Genomic DNA, 19,971 nt, shown 5'->3' with positions numbered 1-19,971 from the left:
AGGCACGGCCGTATTGGATTTGGTACTGGGTAATGAACCAGGACAGGTGTTAGATTTGGAGGTAGGTGAGCACTTTGGTGATAGTGACCACAATTCGATTACGTTTACTTTAGTGATGGAAAGGGATAGGTATATACCGCAGGGCAAGAGTTATATCTGGGGAAAGGTAATTATGATGCGATGAGGCAAGACTTAGGATGCATCGGATGGAGAGGAAAACTGCAGGGGATGGGCACAATGGAAATGTGGAGCTTGTTCAAGGAACAGCCACCCAGGTTGAGAGGGTTGTTAAGAAGGCGTACGGTATGTTAGCTTTTATTGGTAGAGGGATTGAGTTTTGGACCCATGAGGTTATGTTGCAGTTGTACAAAACTCTGGTGCGGCCGCATTTGGAGTATTGCGTGCAATTCTGGTCACCGCATTATAGGAAGGATGTGGAAGCATTGGGAAGGGTGCAGAGGAGATTTACCAGAATGTTGCCTGATATGGAGGGAAGATCTTATGAGGGACTTGAGGCTGTTTTCGTTAGAGAGAAGGTTAAGAGGTGAATTAATTGAGGCATACAAAGGGCAGCACGGTGGAGCAGTGTTTAGCATTGCTGCCTCACGGCGTCGAGGTCCCAGGTTCTATCCCGGCTCTGAGTCACTGTCCGTGTGGAGTTTGCATATTCTCCCTGTGTTTGCGTGGGTTTCGCCCCCACAACCCAAATATGTGCAGGGTAGGTGGATTGGCCACGCTAAATTGCCCTTTAATTGAAAAAAAAAATGAATTTAGGTAAAAAAATAAAAAATAGAGGCATACAAGACGATCAGAGGATTAGATAGGGTGGACAGTGAGAGCCTTTTTCATCGAATGGTGATGTCTAGCACGAAGGGACATAGCTTTAAATTGAGGGGAGATAGATATAGGACAGATGTCAGAGGTAGGTTCTTTACTCAGAGAGTAGTAAGGGCATGGAATACCCTGCCTGCAACAGTAGTGGACTCGCCAACACTAAGGGCATTCAAATGGTCATTGGATAGACATATGGACGATAAGGAAATAGTGTAGATGCGCTTTAGAGGGGTTTCACAGGTCGGCGCAACATTGAGGGCCGAAGGGCCTGTACTGTAATGTTCTATGTTCTAAACTTAAATTGTTGGTTTAAAGGCAGCAATATTACTATTTTTGGTTTCCATTCAAAATTGCACAGTGCCACCTGCAATAGCAAACGCAGAACGGGTGCACGGTCACTAAATGCAGTGTGGAAGAGAAGTAATGTCCTGCCATGAAAAATTAGGGAGATGTTCATCTGCTCACCCACTGGGATTTCGGGCTTAGGTACTGGTACAGGGAAGGATTGTTTCAGTGAGAAATTACTAAATTTAAAAAGGGTGATTATATCTACTCCTATTCTTCACGTTCACAGATTATGGATAATTGTCAATAAGCAACTTCACCCTCCTGCCTAGAGAAATCAATTTTCATTGCATGATGCATCTTTCTTTAGCCAACGCATTTAAGTTTCAAATACTTGATTGAAGAATATGGATTTTAAATTGCTTTGACAAAATTTGCTTTGACAAAGAGTTATTGGACTCGAAACGTTAGCTTTTTTCTCTACCTCCTGATGCTGCCAGACTTGCTGCGATTTTCCAGCAATTTCCCTTTCGTTATGGATTTTAAATGTTCTTTCCCTTATCAACTCATTATGAAACTATATGTTAGTCCCACTGCTGCTACATGGACATAATTGACCAACTTACTTGGGACCTAGCGAACTAAAGTTTTTGCTAACTTCTTGTTAAAGACATGTTCATTAGTTGATTTTAAAATACCACTGATACCAATTTGTCATCTCCCTCTTCTTCAGCAGCATACTTTAGGGAGTGTTTTGAAGGGTACTTGTCATTCAGGCTGAAATATTACACTTTCACCAGAACAGATACTGAAATTGACCTGAAACATTAACTTTGTTTCTCTCTCCACAGATACCGCCTGACCCGTTGGGTACTATCAACACTTTCTCTTTTTATTTTAGTGAATAGTTTGGCTTTGATGTTAAAGAATCCAGAATGTGGGACAAGTTTTATATATTACGATACAGATCACCAAACTCAACATTCCAAAAGCAACAATGCTTTTACTATGGTACGGAATTCAATCTACAACTGGTGAGCTCAAAAACAGACCAATAAATACAGGCAGATGCAGGCCACAGGCAGATGCAATGTGACAGATGCACGCAGAGACACACACTAGTTTTTTCTTTGAGCAACTTTATCACATCCCCACTGGAAAGGGCCTTATTCTGTGCTATTCTAAAAACAAGGTTTCAAGGTTTCTTGACCATTCTGAATCAATCAACCAACTACATTTATAGGGATAACATTTCTCACCTTTTCCCTGAAGTTTCTCTGCTCTTGCCTGATAGAAGTGGCTTTGTGCAAGCTATTGGCAACTATAACTTTCTTTGAACACTGACCAGTAAACTCAACAATTTAACATTCAAGTCTGTAGACCCAGTGCTGAACGAAGCCATTCGGCCCATCGAGTCTGCAATTAAGCCCTCACTTCCACTCTATCCCCATAACCCAATAACCCCTCCTAAACGTTTTGGATACTAAGGGCAATTTAACATGGCCAAACCACCTAACCTGCACGTCTTTGGACTGTGGGAGGAAACTGGAGCACCCAGAGGAAACCCACGCAGACACGGGGAGCACGTGCAGGCAGTGACCCAGCGGGGAATCAAACCTGGGACCCTGGCGCTGTGAAGCCACAATGCTATCCACTGTGCTGACCAATATATCTCTGAAAACATCTTATAGAATTCCGCGGGATAGCCGTTAGGCCCCGGGGCCTTGCCTGGCTGCATGCCCTCCAGCCCTTCAATTATTTCCTCAATTTCAATTGGGGCTCCCAGCCCTTCTACCAGATCCTCATCTACCCTCGGAAACCTCAACTGATCCAAAAACTGCCTCATCCCCTCCACCCCAGCCGGGGGTTCCGACTCATATAATTTACTATAAAAGTCCTTAAACACCTCATTCACCCCCACTGGTCTAGGCCAGTATTCCCGCCTCTACTCTTTACTTCCCCTATCTCCCTGGCCGCCTCCCTTTTTCTGAGCTGGTGCGCTAACACTCTGTTGGCTTTTACCCCGTACTCATAAATCGCCTCCCTTGCCTTCCTCAACTGTTCTACCGCTTTCCCTGTAGTCAACAGCCCAAACTCCGCCTGTATCCTCCACCGCTCCCTCGGTTGCCCCGCGATCGGGGCCTTCGAGTATCTCTTGTCCACCTGGAGTATCTCCTCCACTAACCTATCCCCCTCAGCCTGTTCCACCTTTTCTCTGTGGGCCCAGATCGAGATTAATTCCCCTCTTACCACTGCCTTCAAAGCTTCCCATACCGTCGCTGCAGAGACCTCCCCCGTATCATTTGTTTCCAGGTAGTTCTGGATGGACTTGTTAACCCACCCATAGATCGCTTTGTCCGCTAGCAACCCCAGAACCAGTCTTCACAGCGGGCGTTGCCCTCTCTCCACACTAACCCGTAGATCCACCCAATGTGGGGCATGATCCGACACTGCGATTGCCGAGTACTCAGTATCCACCACCTTCGGTATTAGCGCCCTGCTCAGAACAAAAAAGTCAATGCGAGAGTATACCTTGTGGACATGGGAGAAGAAAGAAAATTCCTTCGCCCTTGGCCGTGCAAACCTCCATGGGTCTACTCCCCCCATCTGTTCCATAAACCCCTTCAATTCCTTTACCGCAGCCGGCCTCCTCCCTGTCTTGGATTTTGACCGGTCCAATTCCGGATCAATGACTGTGTTAAAATCTCCTCCCATAATCAGGTTATGTGACTCTAAGTTTGGGATCTTACCAAACACCCGCCTCATAAATTCCACCCCCCATCCGACTAGCCATCACCCTTTTTAGGCCAGCCTCCAGCCCGTGCCCTCCGCCTCCTCAAGACCCCCCTCGGGCATTTGCCGTTCCCAACCTCCTATTTGTCCCCTCGTAACAGATCCTCCCCTGTCAGCAAAGCAGCTCCCACCCCTCTCCCTCCCCACCTAACAACAGCACTAGAAACCCAACCCCCCCACCCCAAGTCAAGCTCCAGCTTAACACCTGCTCGCCCTCTACTATGATTCCACGAGTCAGCTGACCCATGCTGGCTTGATAGCGCTCGCCCATGGCACCAAGTAGTCTGTCTCCCCATTGTTCCCTCCCCTCTCCTCTCCTCCCACTTGGACAAACATATTCAAAGCATCACATTCCCCAGTAAACAAACATCAGAAAAAACAGTGAAGAAACTTTAGAAAAAAAAACACAAAAACAAAACCAGCCCCAAAGACCACCCCCCCTCTAACCAGCTCCCTGCAAGACAAAGTTAATTTTAGCCATCAAGACAGCCCCTTATTACACATCTCACTACTTATACAGCTTTTATCGCCACCAGAGTACTCTCCAAGGCTTCAGTGTCTTTTAGTTCACCTCCAGTCTTTTTTCTTTAATGGAAGTCCATACTTCGTCTGGTGTTTCAAAGTAGAAGTTCCGTTCCTCATGTGTGACCCACAGACGGCTGGGTACAACATCCCAAACTTCACCCTCTTCTTAAAGAGGCCGTTTTTGCCCGATTAAACCCAGCTCGCCTCTTGGCCAAGTCCGTGCCCAGGTCCTGATAAATGCGCAGATCATAATTCTCCCACTTGCTGCTCCATTCTTTTTTTTTTTAATAAATTTAGAGTACCCAATTCTTTTTTCCAATTAAGGGGCAATTTAGAGTGTTCAATCTACCTACCCTGCACATCTTTGGGTTGTGGGGGTGAAACCCACGCAGACACGGGGAGAATGTGCAAACTCCACACGGACAGTAGCCCAGAGCCGGGATCCGATGCTGCTCCATTCTTTCTTGGTCCACCGCAGTACGTGTTCCTTGTCCAGCAATCGGTGTAAGCGTACCATCGCCCTCGGCAGCTCGTTCGCTCGGGGCTTCTTCGTGAGGACTCTATGCGCTCTATCCACTTCCAGGGGCCGAGGAAACGCCTCAGCCCCCCCATCAACTCCAACATGTCCGTCTCAGCCCCCCCATCAACTCCAACATGTCCGTCACATAAGCCCTAACATCCGATCCCTAACTGCCTTCAGGGAGGCCGACAATTCTAATATTCTGCCTCCTGCACCTGTTCTGCAGGTCCTCCAGTTTCTCCTGCATTCTTTTCTTGCGGTCATTCATCATCTCCACCTTGGTCTCCAGAACAGTTATGTATTCCTCGTGCTCGGACACCTTTTTCTTCACCTCCTGGATCGCTCTTCAGTGGGTCTCTTGATTCTGCACCACTTGATCACTCAAAGCCTTAATCAGGTCCAGCGTGTCCTTTTTCAGCTTGGTGAAGCAATCTTCAAAAAACTTCACCAGCTGCTCTGTCAACCACTGTGCCATCTCCCGCGGCCTTTGCTTTCCGCCATGCTTTCCTGCGTTGCCAGCTCTGCTCGCGTCTTCCTTATAGGACTTTGTCTTCTCACACGGCCACTTCTGGCCCAATTCACCATACACTGGAGGGAGTTTTCTCCTCACTGTCTCACTCTTCACCGATTTATCCCATAAAATCCGGGAAAAACCGGAGAAAAGGGTCCAAAAGTCCATCACAGGCAGGAGCTATCAAATGTATCACCAACTCCTCCATGGCCGCCACCGGAAGTCAGCAACTCAACATGTTGTTATACTTCTTCATTGCTTCTTTCCTTCCCCTATTCCAAACACCACGTATTTGTCATATTAAATAAACTAAAGATGGCAACTGAATGGCTAAAAAGGATTCCAGGACAGCAGAATACCCCTTTGTCTTTTGTCTACTATGTGTCTACTCATGAAGCAGAGTGTTGAGATAAATTGGTGATTTTCAGGTTGGCAACCTTTGAGTAGTGGAGTGCCACAGGCATCAGTAGTGGGGTTTCAATGATTTACAATCTATATCAATGATTTGGATGAAGGGATGAATGTATGGTTGCTAAATTTGCTTATGACTCAAAAATAGATAGTGAAGTAAGTTGTAAAGAGGGCATTAAGAGTCTACAAAGGGATTTGGACAGGTTAAGTGAGTGGGAACAAAAACTGACAGATGGAGCATCATGTGGGAAAATGTGAACTTTTCCACTATGGCAGGAAGAATAGAAAATCAGTATAATAAGTGAATGAAGAGACTGCAGAACTCTACAGTGGGTGTACCACACCTGAAGGACTGCAGTGGTTCAAGGAGGCAACTCACCACCACCTTCTGAAGGGCAACTAGGCAAGGGCAATAATTGCTGGCCTAACCAGCATCGCCCACATCTATGGTAGAGGGATCTAGGTTTCCTGGTACATTAGTCACAAAAGGTTAGAATGCAGGTACAGCAAGTGATCAGGAAATCAAATGGAATGTTGGTGCTCATTGCAAGAGGAATCAAGTATAAAAGTAGTAAAATGTTGATACAGCTTTAACGGGCCTTGAGATCACATCTGGTACCATTCTGGTCTCCTTACTGAAAAGGATATAATTGCACTAGAAGTAGTTCACTTAACTGATTCCTGGGATGAAAGTTATCTTAAGAGAAAACGTTGAGCAGGTTGAGCCTGGCCCATTGGAGTTTAGAAGAATGAGAGGTGATTAATGAGAGGTGATCTTAGGAACATACGAACAAGTAGCAGAACTGGGCCATTCAGCCCCTGGAGCCTGCTCCACCGTTTAATAAGATCATGCCTAAATTGATAGTGACTACAAATCTGCACCCCACCTACCCCATGTAACCTATTGCCCCCCCCCCCCCCCCCCTTGCTTATCAAGTATCTTCACACTTTTGCCTGCAAAAGATTTAAAGACTCTGCTTCCACATCCTGAGGGACTTGACAGTGTTGAGAAGATTTTTCACCTTGTGGGGAGCTGAAAACAAGAGACTTAGTTTAGAAATAAAGGGTCTCCCATAAGGTTGAGATGGGAATATTACTTTCCCCCTTCATAATTCTGTGGAATTCCCTCTCCCAGAGAGCAGTTGAGGCTGGGTAAATGAATATATTCAAGGCTGTGTGAGATAGATTTTTGATCAACAAGGGAGTCGAGGGATAAGTGACAGACAGATATGTGGAGCTGAGGTCCCAATCAGCTAACCCATCGTTGGAGCAGGCTCCAGAAACCAAATGGCCGACTCCTGCTCCCAAACCTTATGTACTTGTAAGTTTACTTGCAATTAAGCAGATAAGAGGAGAATTTAATAAAAGGTTTTTAACGTTGCAAAGAGTTTTGATCGTGTGGTCAGGGAAAAGTTTGGAGGGGAAGTCGGTGGCTCCAGGAGTAGTAAAATCAGAGTGTAATTAATCACGGTGATGTACTGCATTCCTTTCAACCATTCAACTACTAACTTGAATTTACTGTATTATTTTATGATATTTAATATATTATTTAATACAGTGAGTCATTAATTAATTACCATTTTGTCTGAAAAAATATCTTAGCTTGTGAATTTGGCTTAAGCTCAAGTTACAGTGAAAGCAAGATGAGCTAATTGCTGTGCCACCTTTTCATAAACCCATTGGCATTGCCATGTTCGGTTTACAGCTTAGAATTAGCATTAGATGGCAGCATAAAGGATGAAAATAGAAAATGTTCACCAAGAGCCTGAAGAGAGGTATTCGGAGAAATTTGTTTCTACAGAGTTGTTACAGCACGGGAGGTCTATCAGAAGGCATAACTCAGACAGAAAAGAGTATCTTTTAAGGGAACGGTAAGCATTTAAAGTTAAGGTGACACGGGACAATAGTGAGAAAGGAGTATGATTATTTTTCATTGCTCTGGCAAAGAAGGGAAATGGACAAAGTGAACTCCTCCTTGGCTGTAAATATCTGGGAGCAGTTTTTTTGTGCTAAGTTTATCAAAACATGACTGATCTGTATCATAACTCTATCTATTTGTCTTAATTCAGTTATCCCCAATAAACTTACTATGAATTGAATTTAAGTTTTCAATTGACCTCGTTTTTGGTGGTGGTGGTGGGGCTGGATTCAGACAACACTTTGTGTGAAAAGGAGAGAGGGGCTGAGAGATAGAGGGAATTCCAAAGTGCGGGATCAAGGAAGAATAAAAAATAATGAGGGCACGCACATTAGGCCAAAAAGTTAAAGAAATAGAAAAGGTTTGGGGTTCCAGGAAGAGCAACCTTACAGAAAGAAATGCGGGCAGAGGATTTTAAAGACAGAGAAACATTTTAAACCTGAGGCATTGGGGCAAATGATGGATGAGTAGGACTCGGTGGGAACAGGAATCAAGGCAGAGATTTGGATGAGTTAAATTTTATAGTGTGCAAAGCCATTGAGCCAGGATATCAAAGTTGTAGCATAAACTGGATTACTACTGCAAATGTGTGAAGGTGATACGAGATTGAAAGCTCAGTCAATCCAGACACCTAGTTCTGCTCGGCATTTGTATGTGTTTATCTTTGTGGGTTTAATTTGTTTTGCTGGAGGGTTTCAGGAAAGGCTTTAGCCTTTTGCCCTTTGGTGGTGGTTCTCCTTAAAGGGGTTTCAGAGCCTAAAATCAGGAACGTAAAGAGGTGATGGCTGCAACCAGTCGAGCCCCAAACCAGGGGGTTTGGGTAACACCATGAGTGTGGTGGTGAAAGGCAGCGAAGGAGGTACACCCATTGACCCTCTTTACACTGCCATCGCAGCGGGACCACGTGGTAACTGTGTACCTCTATAACCCCCATGTTCCTGTCATTAATGTGCTCACCTTCCTTGCCAAGTACGTCAACAAGGTTTGGAACTGCACCAAGGTCAAATGTACCTTTGGGATCTGAACCAGTAAACACCAGGTTACGGTGATACTTAAGACAGATGGTGCGGGAGCAATGTACGTCAACAAGGTTTGGAACTGCACCAAGGTCAAATGTACCTTTGGGATCTGGACCAGGTTACAGACCGATGTTGAGGGAGCAATCCGCCACCCTTCCTCAGCTTCGCTATCAGGGGATGGCATGGCTACCTCATCTATGTCGGGCAGCCCAACATTTGTCCCTCCTCTGGAAAATCTGCATATGTGGCAGCCAACTACAGAACCACCATCTGAAACAATTTCAAGCAGGAGGGACATCAGACAAAGGACTGCAAACAGACAAGTGCTGCAACCTGTGTGGTAGGGCAGGCCATCTTTACCAGACCTGTCCCAAACGCTTCCTCATTTGTGCACAAGCGGCTAAAACCAAGGAGTGCCCGAGTATGACTACTGCCAAGGACACTTGTATCGAAGCTTCCAACGAGCAGAATGGAACAAAGGAGGTCACAGAGGGAGACAATGGGAAAGGAAAGAGTGAGGCAGCCGACTGCCAAATAAGCACCGCGCCCCTAGCCTCCCACTTTTCAGCAGACTGAATCAATGGAGGAGGAAACAGCAGAGGACCAATCGGTGGAGTGGTAGCTGGTGAAGACCAAAAAGAGGAAAGGGGGGGAAAAAAAGGACTGGGCCACTCCGTACACGTGCAGCAAGAAGCGACTCTCATCCCACACAGACGACAGTGGCTGCTGCTCTTCAGACGAAGGAGGACAAAGACGGTACCTACAGAAGAATTGTCAAAGCTCGAGAGGTTTGGAGGAGGAGACACTCACGGTCTAGAGCATTGGAGACAGCAAGGAGGCCAGTGCACCCCAACTTTAACCTCAAAGTGAAGAGGCCAGCGCATTAACTTCAGGATGCAGCAACGCGTTCAGCGCAGCGACGCGTTCAGCGCAGCGACGCGTTCAGCGCAGCGACGCGATCAGCACAACGCCGACTCCAAGAAGCTGAGAACTGCAATGCCCATGGGTAATTGGATAGGAGAGACTTCCCCAGCAGAGACCAATCCAAATCTCGCTCCTTGCATGAACTGCCCGGTGTCACCTGGCTGGAACATTTCCAATGGAGTGCTTCAGGACGGTTTCCTCAGCCCAGCAAAACTGAGACAATTTGTGAACACTATGGAAATGTAGGAGCAGACCAAACAGTCCAAGACAACAGATCTGATTAGCAGTAAAATGCTTTCAAATGGGGAAAACGGTTGTGTCCATTAAAGTGTGTTGCGATAAATCTATCATGTGATGTTACGACCTTGGAAAGCCTTACAAGTGAGCAGCAGGCCATCCTTCAGTGGCTCACTGATGCTGGTGACTTCCAGACGATTATTCTGAGTGCATCATCAATGCGGCTGGACGATCCACAGGGCCGACAGCAAACTGGACACCACGTCTAGCTAAAGATACCAAGCTGCATGACATCTTCAGCAAACCTGCAGACGGAACACAGCACAGATATACCAGTTTGCAGCCAGACTGGTCTGTCCATTCCAGAACAGACTTCCTATTCGTCTCCTGAGCATTTAAGGTCAGGCCCAGCAATGTCAAGTCGATGTTCTTCTCTGACCACTGCCTCCAACAGGGAGGCCAGTGGGTTAGCAGAGGGACTTGGAAGCTGAACGTGAAATCGTTGACTCCAGAGAACATGGAGGAACTCAAAGGATTACAACGGTTGGAGAACCTTGAAACCCACAGAGTCCCTGCCACACTGGGTGGAAGCAATCAAGGAAAACATCAAGAGATTTTTCATCCTCAAAGGTGTTCAGAAGGCGAGAGAGATAGGGGGAGAAAACATCCCAACTCCAGAAAAGCAGGCAAAATCTACTCCGGTTGCAGACGATGGGGGTTGGGTGTTGATGTCAAGGAGAATCTCCAGGAGATGAAGGGCCAGCAAGCAGCGCTCTTTCCTTGGAGGCTCCCACGATCATCTTCCAGTCCACAGTGTTTCTTATCCAAAGGTACACCGAGAGGGCACTGTGGTCAGCAGCCCAAAGGAAGAAAGAGGCTCGGTAAAGTAGGCGCAGTCTGACATTTTGAGAATCAACAAATCCTCTTATGTCAGATTGTGGCGTGAAGCCCACAGGCAGCACGGCCTCACAGTCCTTCCTTTCCTCTATCATGGAGGTCTTAGACAAGCCCAGAACCTGGACAAACTATGAGTTTTGGTGACAGGGTGGCCCAGTGGTTAGCACTATTGCCTCACAGCACTGAGGGCCCGGGTTTGATCCCGGCCCTGGGTCACTGTCTGTGTGGAGTTTGCAAAATTCTCCCTGTGTCTGCGTGGGTCAACCCTACAAACCAAAGAGGTGGATTGGCCACGCTAAATAGCCCCATAAAAAAAAACTCTGCATGAGTTGATTAAGGCTCTTAAGTCCTTCAAAAAGAGTAAAACTCCAAGAAGCGGCAGCTTACGGTCATCGCTAATCGGGTCCGGTGTGCTCTGGAATCAGTGATCCACCCTAACCAGACCTGCCCTCTACCAGGCAGGAGGATCTCCAATAGATAATTGCATACCCGTAGCGCTAGGCTATGTACGGGACTTGCCTCATCAGCCAGGAACAGACATTCGACAGAATATTGCACACCTACACGATGGGTGTGCTCTCCAAAATGGGGTTTGGGGAGGGAACTCACAATTGGATCCAACTTCTCTGCATAATCAATAGTGCAATTTCAATCAAGGGGTGGGAATCAGTAAATTTTCCAATTAAATCTGGAGTCAGGCAGGGCTGCCCTCTCTCGTGTCCTGTTTGTGCTTGTGGATACCATCAGGAAGGGTTCGTACATCCCAGTGAGTGGAGGCACTCAGGTCAAAGCCTCCCTGTATATGGGCGATGTCACTGTCGTCGGCCCTAATCTGCATGGGCTGATCAACTTCTGCAACCAATTCAAACTGGCCTCAGGTGCCAAGGTAAATCATGGCAAGAGCAACGTCATATTCTTTGGGAACTGGGCTGACCAATTCCTTGTCCCTTCACCATCGGGTCAGACGGCCTGAAGGTGCTCAGGAAATGGTTTTAAGGAACCAGGGCATGTGTTAGAAACTGGAAGAAGCAAGTAGCTGGAAGGAGCGAAACAAAAAACAGACATGTGGGAGCGTAGCTCCCTCCCTGTTGCATGTAAGAGTCTGATCATCAGGTGTGGGGCACACTCGGTGTTGCTGCACATGGCGCAGGTCGTGCCTCACTCCTGCGCTGTGGTGATCACCCAAGCCATCGTCTGCTTTATCTGGAGATCGGAAATGGGCCGCTTTCACAGGGATGCAATGTACAAACCTCTAGATAAAGAGGGGTTAAGGGGGTGGGGCGGAAAGCATGCCCAACATCGCCCTAATCCTGATGGCCATCTTTGAGTGCGGCTGCATCAAGCTTGTGCATAGACCTTTGGTACACGAACACCAAACATCACTAGTGCTGAGGTTTTACCTGTCCCCAGTATTGCAAAGGATGGGTCTAGGCACACTGCCGTGGACCACTTCAAGTAATTGGATCGTGCCAAACCACCTGTCCCTTATGGAAAAATTAAAGCAGAGTAACACCTTTGACCACAAGTCCATCAGGCAGTGGGTTGCATATAACATTCTAGTGGCTTCGTGGGAAAAAGAGATGGCGAATCCTATCAGATGTTTTCCTGCGCAGACTGTCAGTCATTTGGCAGAATGCCTCATCACCAGAACTTTCAAGCACCAAGACATAGCTTGGCTGGTGGTGAGAAAGGCCCTCCTCATCAGGTCCTTCCCAAAGGCTAGGAATCTCAGCCCATCACCACATTGTCCTAGAGGTGGCTGTGGTGGGAAACAGGCCATTGCCCCTCCTCCAGGTGGAATGTGCCTATGCAAAGAAGGTCTGGAGAGAGAGAGGGGACGGTTTTTCATCGAGGTTCATCCCGAGCAGCTCTAAGGCGACAAACACAAAGACAAACATTACCTGCGGCTGGAGGATCATCAACTCAGTAAAAGACTCTCTTTGGTCTTTCCAATGCACGAGTTGGCCCTAACCGACTGTTGCAGACTGGCACGGCCCAAAGTCCAGGACTACGTGCTGAGGGATGCACTACATCTTGGGACAGCTGCCGCAGAGGCGCAAAGGGGAAAGGTCCCTGTCTAAGACCTTTCAACCATAGTGAAACAAGAGGTGAGATATTGTACAGAACCCCTTGGGCTGTATGACACGAACTGAATGCAGTGAATATTATACATATCACAATTGTATTGAAACACCTCGGAATCCAACATGATCTATATAGATAATTTAAATGTTATTGCACTGTGATAGCCATTTTGAAATGTTTGTAATGTTCTTTCAGATATTTTATGAATAAAGTATATTTGTGCAAAATATAATATTGGGCCTTGCATGTGCATGTAAATCTGGAAAATTTGTAATAACCTTCAATCTAACAATTTACAGTGATTTGAAGAATCACACTGGATGAAAACTACAAAACTAGTTCCTCAACAAGTAGAATTCTAAAATCTTTAAAAGTAACAAAACTAGAAAATATGGTAGTTCACGTTTGCTACTCACCATTTGGACAGTAGATCTCCCCATGTCTCCAAAATCTTTTCACCACATTCTTTGGACACATCACCAGAGCCACTCAGGAGAGGTTCGTCATTATCTGAAGAAAAAGAGCAATAGATTGAATAGATCTGACTATGATGACTGTGTGCAAAAAATCCTGTCATAGTCATAGAGTATTTAACGGCACAGAAAAATTACCTTCAGCCCATCGCGTCCATGCCAGCCATCAAGTACCTGTCTATTCTAATCCCATTTTCCAGCACTTGGCCTTGTACGCTGTGGCATTTCAAGTGCTCATTCAAATACCTCTACCACCCTTTCAGGCAGTAAGTTCCAGATTTCCACCACCCTCAAGGTGAAGAAGGTTTTCCTCACATCTCCTCTTAAACCTTCTGCCCCTTACCATAATAATAATAATAATAGCTTATTGTCACAAGTAGGCTTCAATGAAGCTACTGTGTAAAGCCCTAGTCGCCACGACCCCTCCACCAACGGGAAAAATACCTTCCTATCCACCTCACGTCCCTCGTAATTTTATACACCTCAACCAGTCCCCTGCCGGGCCTTCTCTGCTCCAGGGAAAACAACCCCAGCCGATCCGGTCTCACTTGATAGTGGAAATGTTCGAGCCCAGGCAACATCATGGTGAATCTCCTCTGCACCCTCTCCAATGCAATCACTTCCTTCCTATAGTGGATGACCAGAACCATACGCAGTACTCCAGTTAGGGCCTAACTTCCCTGCTCTTATAATCAATGCTTTGCTTAATAAAGGCAAGAATCCCACTAGCCTTCCTAACACCTTATCCACCTGTTCTGTCTTCAAGAGATCTCTGGACATGCATACCAAGAGTCCTTTGATCCTCTGTACTTCCTAGGATCTGACCATTCATTGTCTATTCCCTTGTCTTGTTAGTCCTCCCAAAATGCATTACCTCAAATTTTTTGTGGTTGAATTCCATTTGCCCCTCTTCTGCCCATCTAACCAGTCTGTCTGGATCATCCTGTAATGCAAGTCCTTGCTCCTCACTATTTACCACACCACCAATTTTCATGTCATCTGCGACCTTACTTAGCATACCTCCTACATTGACATCCAAGATCAAGATATCCTGCACCAATCCCTGTGGAACCACTGGACACAGGCTTCCAGTCACAAAAACAACCTTCATTCATCATCTTCTGCCTCCTACCAATAAGCCAGTTTTGGATCCAGTTTACCAAATTGCCCTGGATCCCATGACATTTACCTTCTTTATCAGCTTCCCATGTAGGACCTTGTCAAAAGACTACATCAAATCACACTACCCTCATCTACACACCTAGTCAATCTAATTTGTAAGACGTGATCTCCCTTTGACAAAATCATGCCATCCTTGATTAATCCTCGCCTCTCCAAGCGGAGATTAATTCTGCCCCTCAGAATTTTTCCCTAGACTCCCTACCACTGAAGTTAGGCTCACTGGCCTGTAATTTCCTGGTTTATCCCTACTTCCCTTCTTGAATAATAGCAGCACATTAATTGACGTCCAATCCTCTGGCACCTCTCCTGCGGCCAGAGAAGATTTGGAATTTTTTGTCAGAGGTGCTACAATCTCCTCCCTTTGCCTCCCACAGCAACCTGGGATACATCTCATCTGGCCCTGAGATTTATCCACTTTTAGGCCGTTAGTACCATTCATACTTTGTCCCTCTCATGTGAAGTCATTCAAGTAAATCACATTGCGCCACTCTAATTTCTATATATAATCATTCTTCTCCGTAGAGAACACAGATGCAAATTATTCATTTAAACCCTCACCATCTCTTCTGGTTCCCCGCACAAATTGTTTTGCTGGTCCCTAATGCACCTTACTCTAACCTTGGTCAACCTCCTGCCTTAATATACTTATGAAACAAAGCACACATACACTATGTAATGATGTGTCAAGAAAAGGTGGATTTTATGCTCACGTTTGCCAGTGACATTAAATGTTATATGACTTATGGCAATTGAACACTACATTCTTTTTGATTTAAATTTTATTTCACATTCCATCTGTTAACGGAATATTACTCTTGCATAGTGTATCACACATTAATTTCTCAATCTACCACGATACATTGGTTGACAGGCTTAAAACAATGGAAGCACCTCAGGAATATTTATTTATATATAAATGATTTCAGTATTGATAACCTTTCCAAATTATTCATACTTCAGGAAAAATAAAATGAGGAAAGCAACTGGACCTCAGGATCAAGACAAACTTACATCCGTTTAAGTCTACATTGCCTTTGCTACCAAAGGCAGCTTCACACGTCAGCAGCAAATAGAGTAGGCCTACAGCTGTATAAACACTTTCTATCAGAAGAGACGGCAGCCATGATTTAGATTACATTGTGTTGAATGACTTTAAAGTGATCCATATAGAAGCTTTATCATTGGATAAAACTGTAAGCCACAAAAAGCAATTGCAGCTTAAACATTGCACATATACAATCATTTAAATGTACATCTGGTGCAGCAAAAAAACTGCCCGGTAACCAGCACTTTGGGAGACAGTAATGGGTTTGTACCAGATGCAGATGAAAGCCACACACAAAATATTCTAATCTTTATTTCAACCTCAATAGTCCCATAACTTTGTTCAGAAATGAATTCTAAACACAATCAGTCTAAAATGATGGCAAAGCTTTGAAGTTTTAAACGGTTACAACCCAAAACCAGGAGGAGTCTGACGCCAAAAGTCATCGCGTGAATTGTAAATTAGATTAAAAAGAAAAAACACCAGCTCAAGAGTTGGAGTAAACTCACCTTCCTCTTCATCATCCTCAGGAGGTGAAGGGATGATAGATCCCTGTGATCCATAATGAGATACGCCTATGGTTGGACTTGCTGTTGTTTTCCTTCGCTCACGTTCACATTCACTTTCCAAACTTGCAACCTCATACAGTGTATCACTATTACTTTTTCTTTCTTTTCGTTCAATCTGCAAAATAATTTTAACAGTTGTTCTGGCTTAGGGGTCATATACTAGGTACTGAAACATGTCATCAATAACCTTTTACACCTGCAGTGGCCATTATTCAAATTTCATGTTTAAATAAGGAACTTTTCTGGGTTTAGCTTTCAGCCAATTTTGTCACAAAAATGCTAAGTTGCTTCTTGTTGTTTATTCAAGAGAATGTCAGGGATCTACGTGGCACGTGACTGCATTTATATAGTGCCCTTACTGCAGTGAAAAGTTCCAGGGCTTTAGCTTTTAAGGAACATTCTGAAGGAGGAGAGAGTCGGACAGACACAGAGGTTTAGAACATAGAACAGTACAGCACAGAACAGGCCCTTCGGCCCTCAATGTTGTGCCGAGCCATGATCACCCTACTCAAACCAACGTATCCACCCTATACCCGTAACCCAACAACCCCCCCCCCCTAACCTTACTTTTATTAGGACACTACGGGCAATTTAGCATGGCCAATCCGGAGCACCCGGAGGAAACCCACGCACACAGGGGGAGGACGTGCAGACTCCACACAGACAGTGACCCAGCCGGGAATCAAACCTGGGACCCTGGAGCTGTGAAGCATTTATGCTAACCACCATGCTACCCTGCTGCCCCAGTTTAGTGTGGGATTTCCAGAGTTTTAGGCCTCGGCAGCCAAAGGAGCAGTCACCAACAGTGGGGATGGAGGAAATCAGAAATGCACGAGCCTGTAATTAGGTAAATGCAGAACTCTTGGATGACAACGGTCTGGAGGAGGGTACGGAGATGGAGAGGGATGAGGCCATGGTTAGCCTTGAACACAAGGAAGAGAATTTTAAAATCAGGAAGCAATGTAGGTCGACAAGGGAAGAGGTGATAGGTGAACAGGACTTAGTACAAATTAGGCTGCAGGCAGTTTCTGGGAGGTGATTTTTAAAAAAAAAATCTTTATTTTCACAAGTAGGCTTACATTAACATTGCAATGAAGTTACTGTGAAAAGCCCTTAGACACTACATTCCAGCGCCTATTCGGGTACACCGAGGGAGAATTCAGAATATCCAATTCACCTAACAAGCACATCTTTCGGGCCCAAAGCTTCGTCAAAAGATTAGCTTTTGAGGTGCAAAGAGCGTGAACAGAGGTCAAGTTTTCTGTAAAATGCTTTTAAGACAGATCAAATCTGGTGAAGCTAAGTGATAGGTTAAATCCCCCACTCCACTGCGCTCCACATCTCAGCCACATTGCTGTAAGAAGGGGCCAAATAGAAGTTATAGCCTTCCATACTTTGAGGAAGGGAAGAGTATGAAGTAGTACATTTTCCAGGTAGTTTGTATGTCAACTGGTAACCAACTTGAAACAGCACTGCAACTTTCCTGCAGGAGAGGTAACATTGCGAAAGTAGTAAATGGTCGAATGACAATCAAGAGAGAACAGTGGGAAAAATTGGCAGGAGGGAAAGGAAAGTCAATTTATAGGTTCCCAGTTACAATGTGGAGCTATCAAGTTCTCCAATACCTATTTTCCTAATACAAGCTAAACTAGCCAAATTATTTTTGTTACCTGCTTGAGCTTTAAATAAAATGTCTCTGTATAACTTCGTTTACTGAAGGGCCAAAACATTCTTTCGGTAGGCGGACATACTCTGACTTTGTTCTCCAGAAGAAAGCGGACTGGCTCTTGCACTTCAGTAACGACCAAGTCAACTGCAGTTGTCATATAAAGCAATTTGTCTGCAAAAAGAAAAGGCAAAATGTTCTTCAGCAACATAGTATTGTATGCTTGTGTATTTGGCTGAATGTGAACCCAAATGACATTACATTCAAGTTAACATACGCATTTATTTTAGTGTGTTACTTTTAAAGTTTTATCTCTGGATGATTTTTACTAGGTACAAGATCTCACAGTTTAAAGCTAACACATTTTTTTGTATAGGTGCATGGCACCATATGTAGGCAAGATTGGTATCACGTTTTGTGAATAGAGGAGAGAGGTGAGGCAGGCATGTTGGGCAATGGATGCAAGCTGCAGAAAGGAAGTTTGAGTTTTCAGAATAATTTTTCGAATCAATCTCATCTGTACTTTTCTCCAAGTTTTGTTGAATTAAATTTTAACACATAAAATTTGATCAGACCATAATAGTGAGACAAATATGCGAACACAGTGATATAATCAGAATAGATTGCAATCTACACATTAATCTACCCTCCATTCAAAATGCAAATTTTATCACATGGTTCTCATGTCAACTTCAATCAATCATCATCAGCCATTGTAAGACTTCAAAATTCAGAAAATCATCAGATGTCGATAAGGTAAATAGGGTAAATAAGGTCAAACGGTAAATAGGCAAGATAAGTGTGCATGAATTTGGAGGTAATATATTAGCTTGAAGAGGATTAGTTTCTAGACAGGAAGCAGAGAGTGAGCATTAAAGGGACATTTTCAAGTTGGCAGGTAGTGAATAATGGAATACCACAATGGTCAATGCTGGGGTCTCAGCTATTTACAATCTATATTAATGACGTAGATGAAGAGGTAATGTATTTAAGTTTGCGAATTATACAAAGCTAGGTGGAAAGGTAAGTTATGGGGAGGCTATAAAGAGATATAGACAGGTTAGGTGAGTGGGCAAGGGGGCAGATGCATTATGATATAGAGAAGTCTGAAGTTGTCCACGTTGGTCGAAAGAACAGAAGAGCTGAATTTTCTTTTAAATAGGTGAGAAACTTCAAATTCTTGTTGTTCAAAGAGATTTGAGGACGCTCGCAGAAGGAATGCAAAGAACTAATAGACAGCTACAGCAAGCAATTAGGACGGCAACTGGCATGCTGGCCTTGAGTAAGGGGAGTAAAATACAGGAATAAAGAAATCTTGTTAGGGTTTTGATGAGACCACATGTTCAGTTTTAGTCTCCACATTTAAGGAAGGATATAAATGTACAGTGATGGTTAACTAAAGTGGAACCTAAAGGGGTTGTCCTATGACGAGAGTCTGAGCAAATTGTGCGTATTTTCTCTGGAGTTTAGAAGAATGAGAGATGATTTAATTGAAGCATGCAAGATTCTGAAGGGGCTTGATAGAGAAGACGCTAAGAGATGGTAAGGGGTTGTCCTATGACGAGAGTCTGAGCAAATTGTGCGTATTTTCTCTGGAGTTTAGAAGAATAGGAGATGATTTCATTGAAGCATGCAAGATTCTGAAGGGGCTTGATAGAGAAGACGCAAAGAGATGGTTTCTGCTGGTTAGGGAATCTAAAACTCGAGGCATAGTCTCAGGATATGGGGCCAATCATTTAGGATGAGGAGAAATTACTTCACTCAAAAAGTGTTGTAAATCTGTGGAATTCTCTGTCCCATAGGGTTGTGGATGCTCCATTGTTGAATATATTTAAGGCTGGGATAGATAGATTTTGGTCTCTATCTGAGAATCAAAAGATATGGGGGAATGGACAGGGAGGTGGAGTTGCCCACGGTCAGCCATGATTGTACTGAATGGCAGAGTAGGCTTGATGGGCTATATGGTGTGCGCCTGCTCCTATTTCTTGTGTCATCACTCATGGTCCCAAATCAACATTGGATTACAATAGTATTAAACAGAGGGTTATCTCTGGCTGTTTTGGTAAAGCCCATCTAG

The 19,971-nt window shown here is 44.7% G+C and overlaps 1 protein-coding gene across 6 annotated transcripts in view; it reads right to left on the bottom strand.

Annotated features, from left to right (window-relative positions):
* LOC119955671 (rab GTPase-activating protein 1) overlaps positions 1-19,971 on the bottom strand; it is a 223,105-nt gene that overhangs the window by 117,426 nt on the left and 85,708 nt on the right. For all 6 annotated transcript variants that reach the window (XM_038782106.1, XM_038782110.1, XM_038782109.1 and 3 more), the window contains 3 exons: positions 17,899-18,068; positions 16,169-16,343; positions 13,376-13,469 (listed from right to left, as the gene is read on the bottom strand). In XM_038782106.1, the coding sequence (XP_038638034.1) occupies positions 13,376-13,469; positions 16,169-16,343; positions 17,899-18,068 (439 nt within the window). The remainder of the gene's footprint in view (positions 1-13,375; positions 13,470-16,168; positions 16,344-17,898; positions 18,069-19,971) is intronic.

The sequence above is a fragment of the Scyliorhinus canicula genome, chromosome 21 (assembly GCF_902713615.1).
Source record: "Scyliorhinus canicula chromosome 21, sScyCan1.1, whole genome shotgun sequence".
Taxonomy (NCBI): domain Eukaryota; kingdom Metazoa; phylum Chordata; class Chondrichthyes; order Carcharhiniformes; family Scyliorhinidae; genus Scyliorhinus; species Scyliorhinus canicula.
This window is presented reverse-complemented; position numbering and strand designations above follow the sequence as displayed.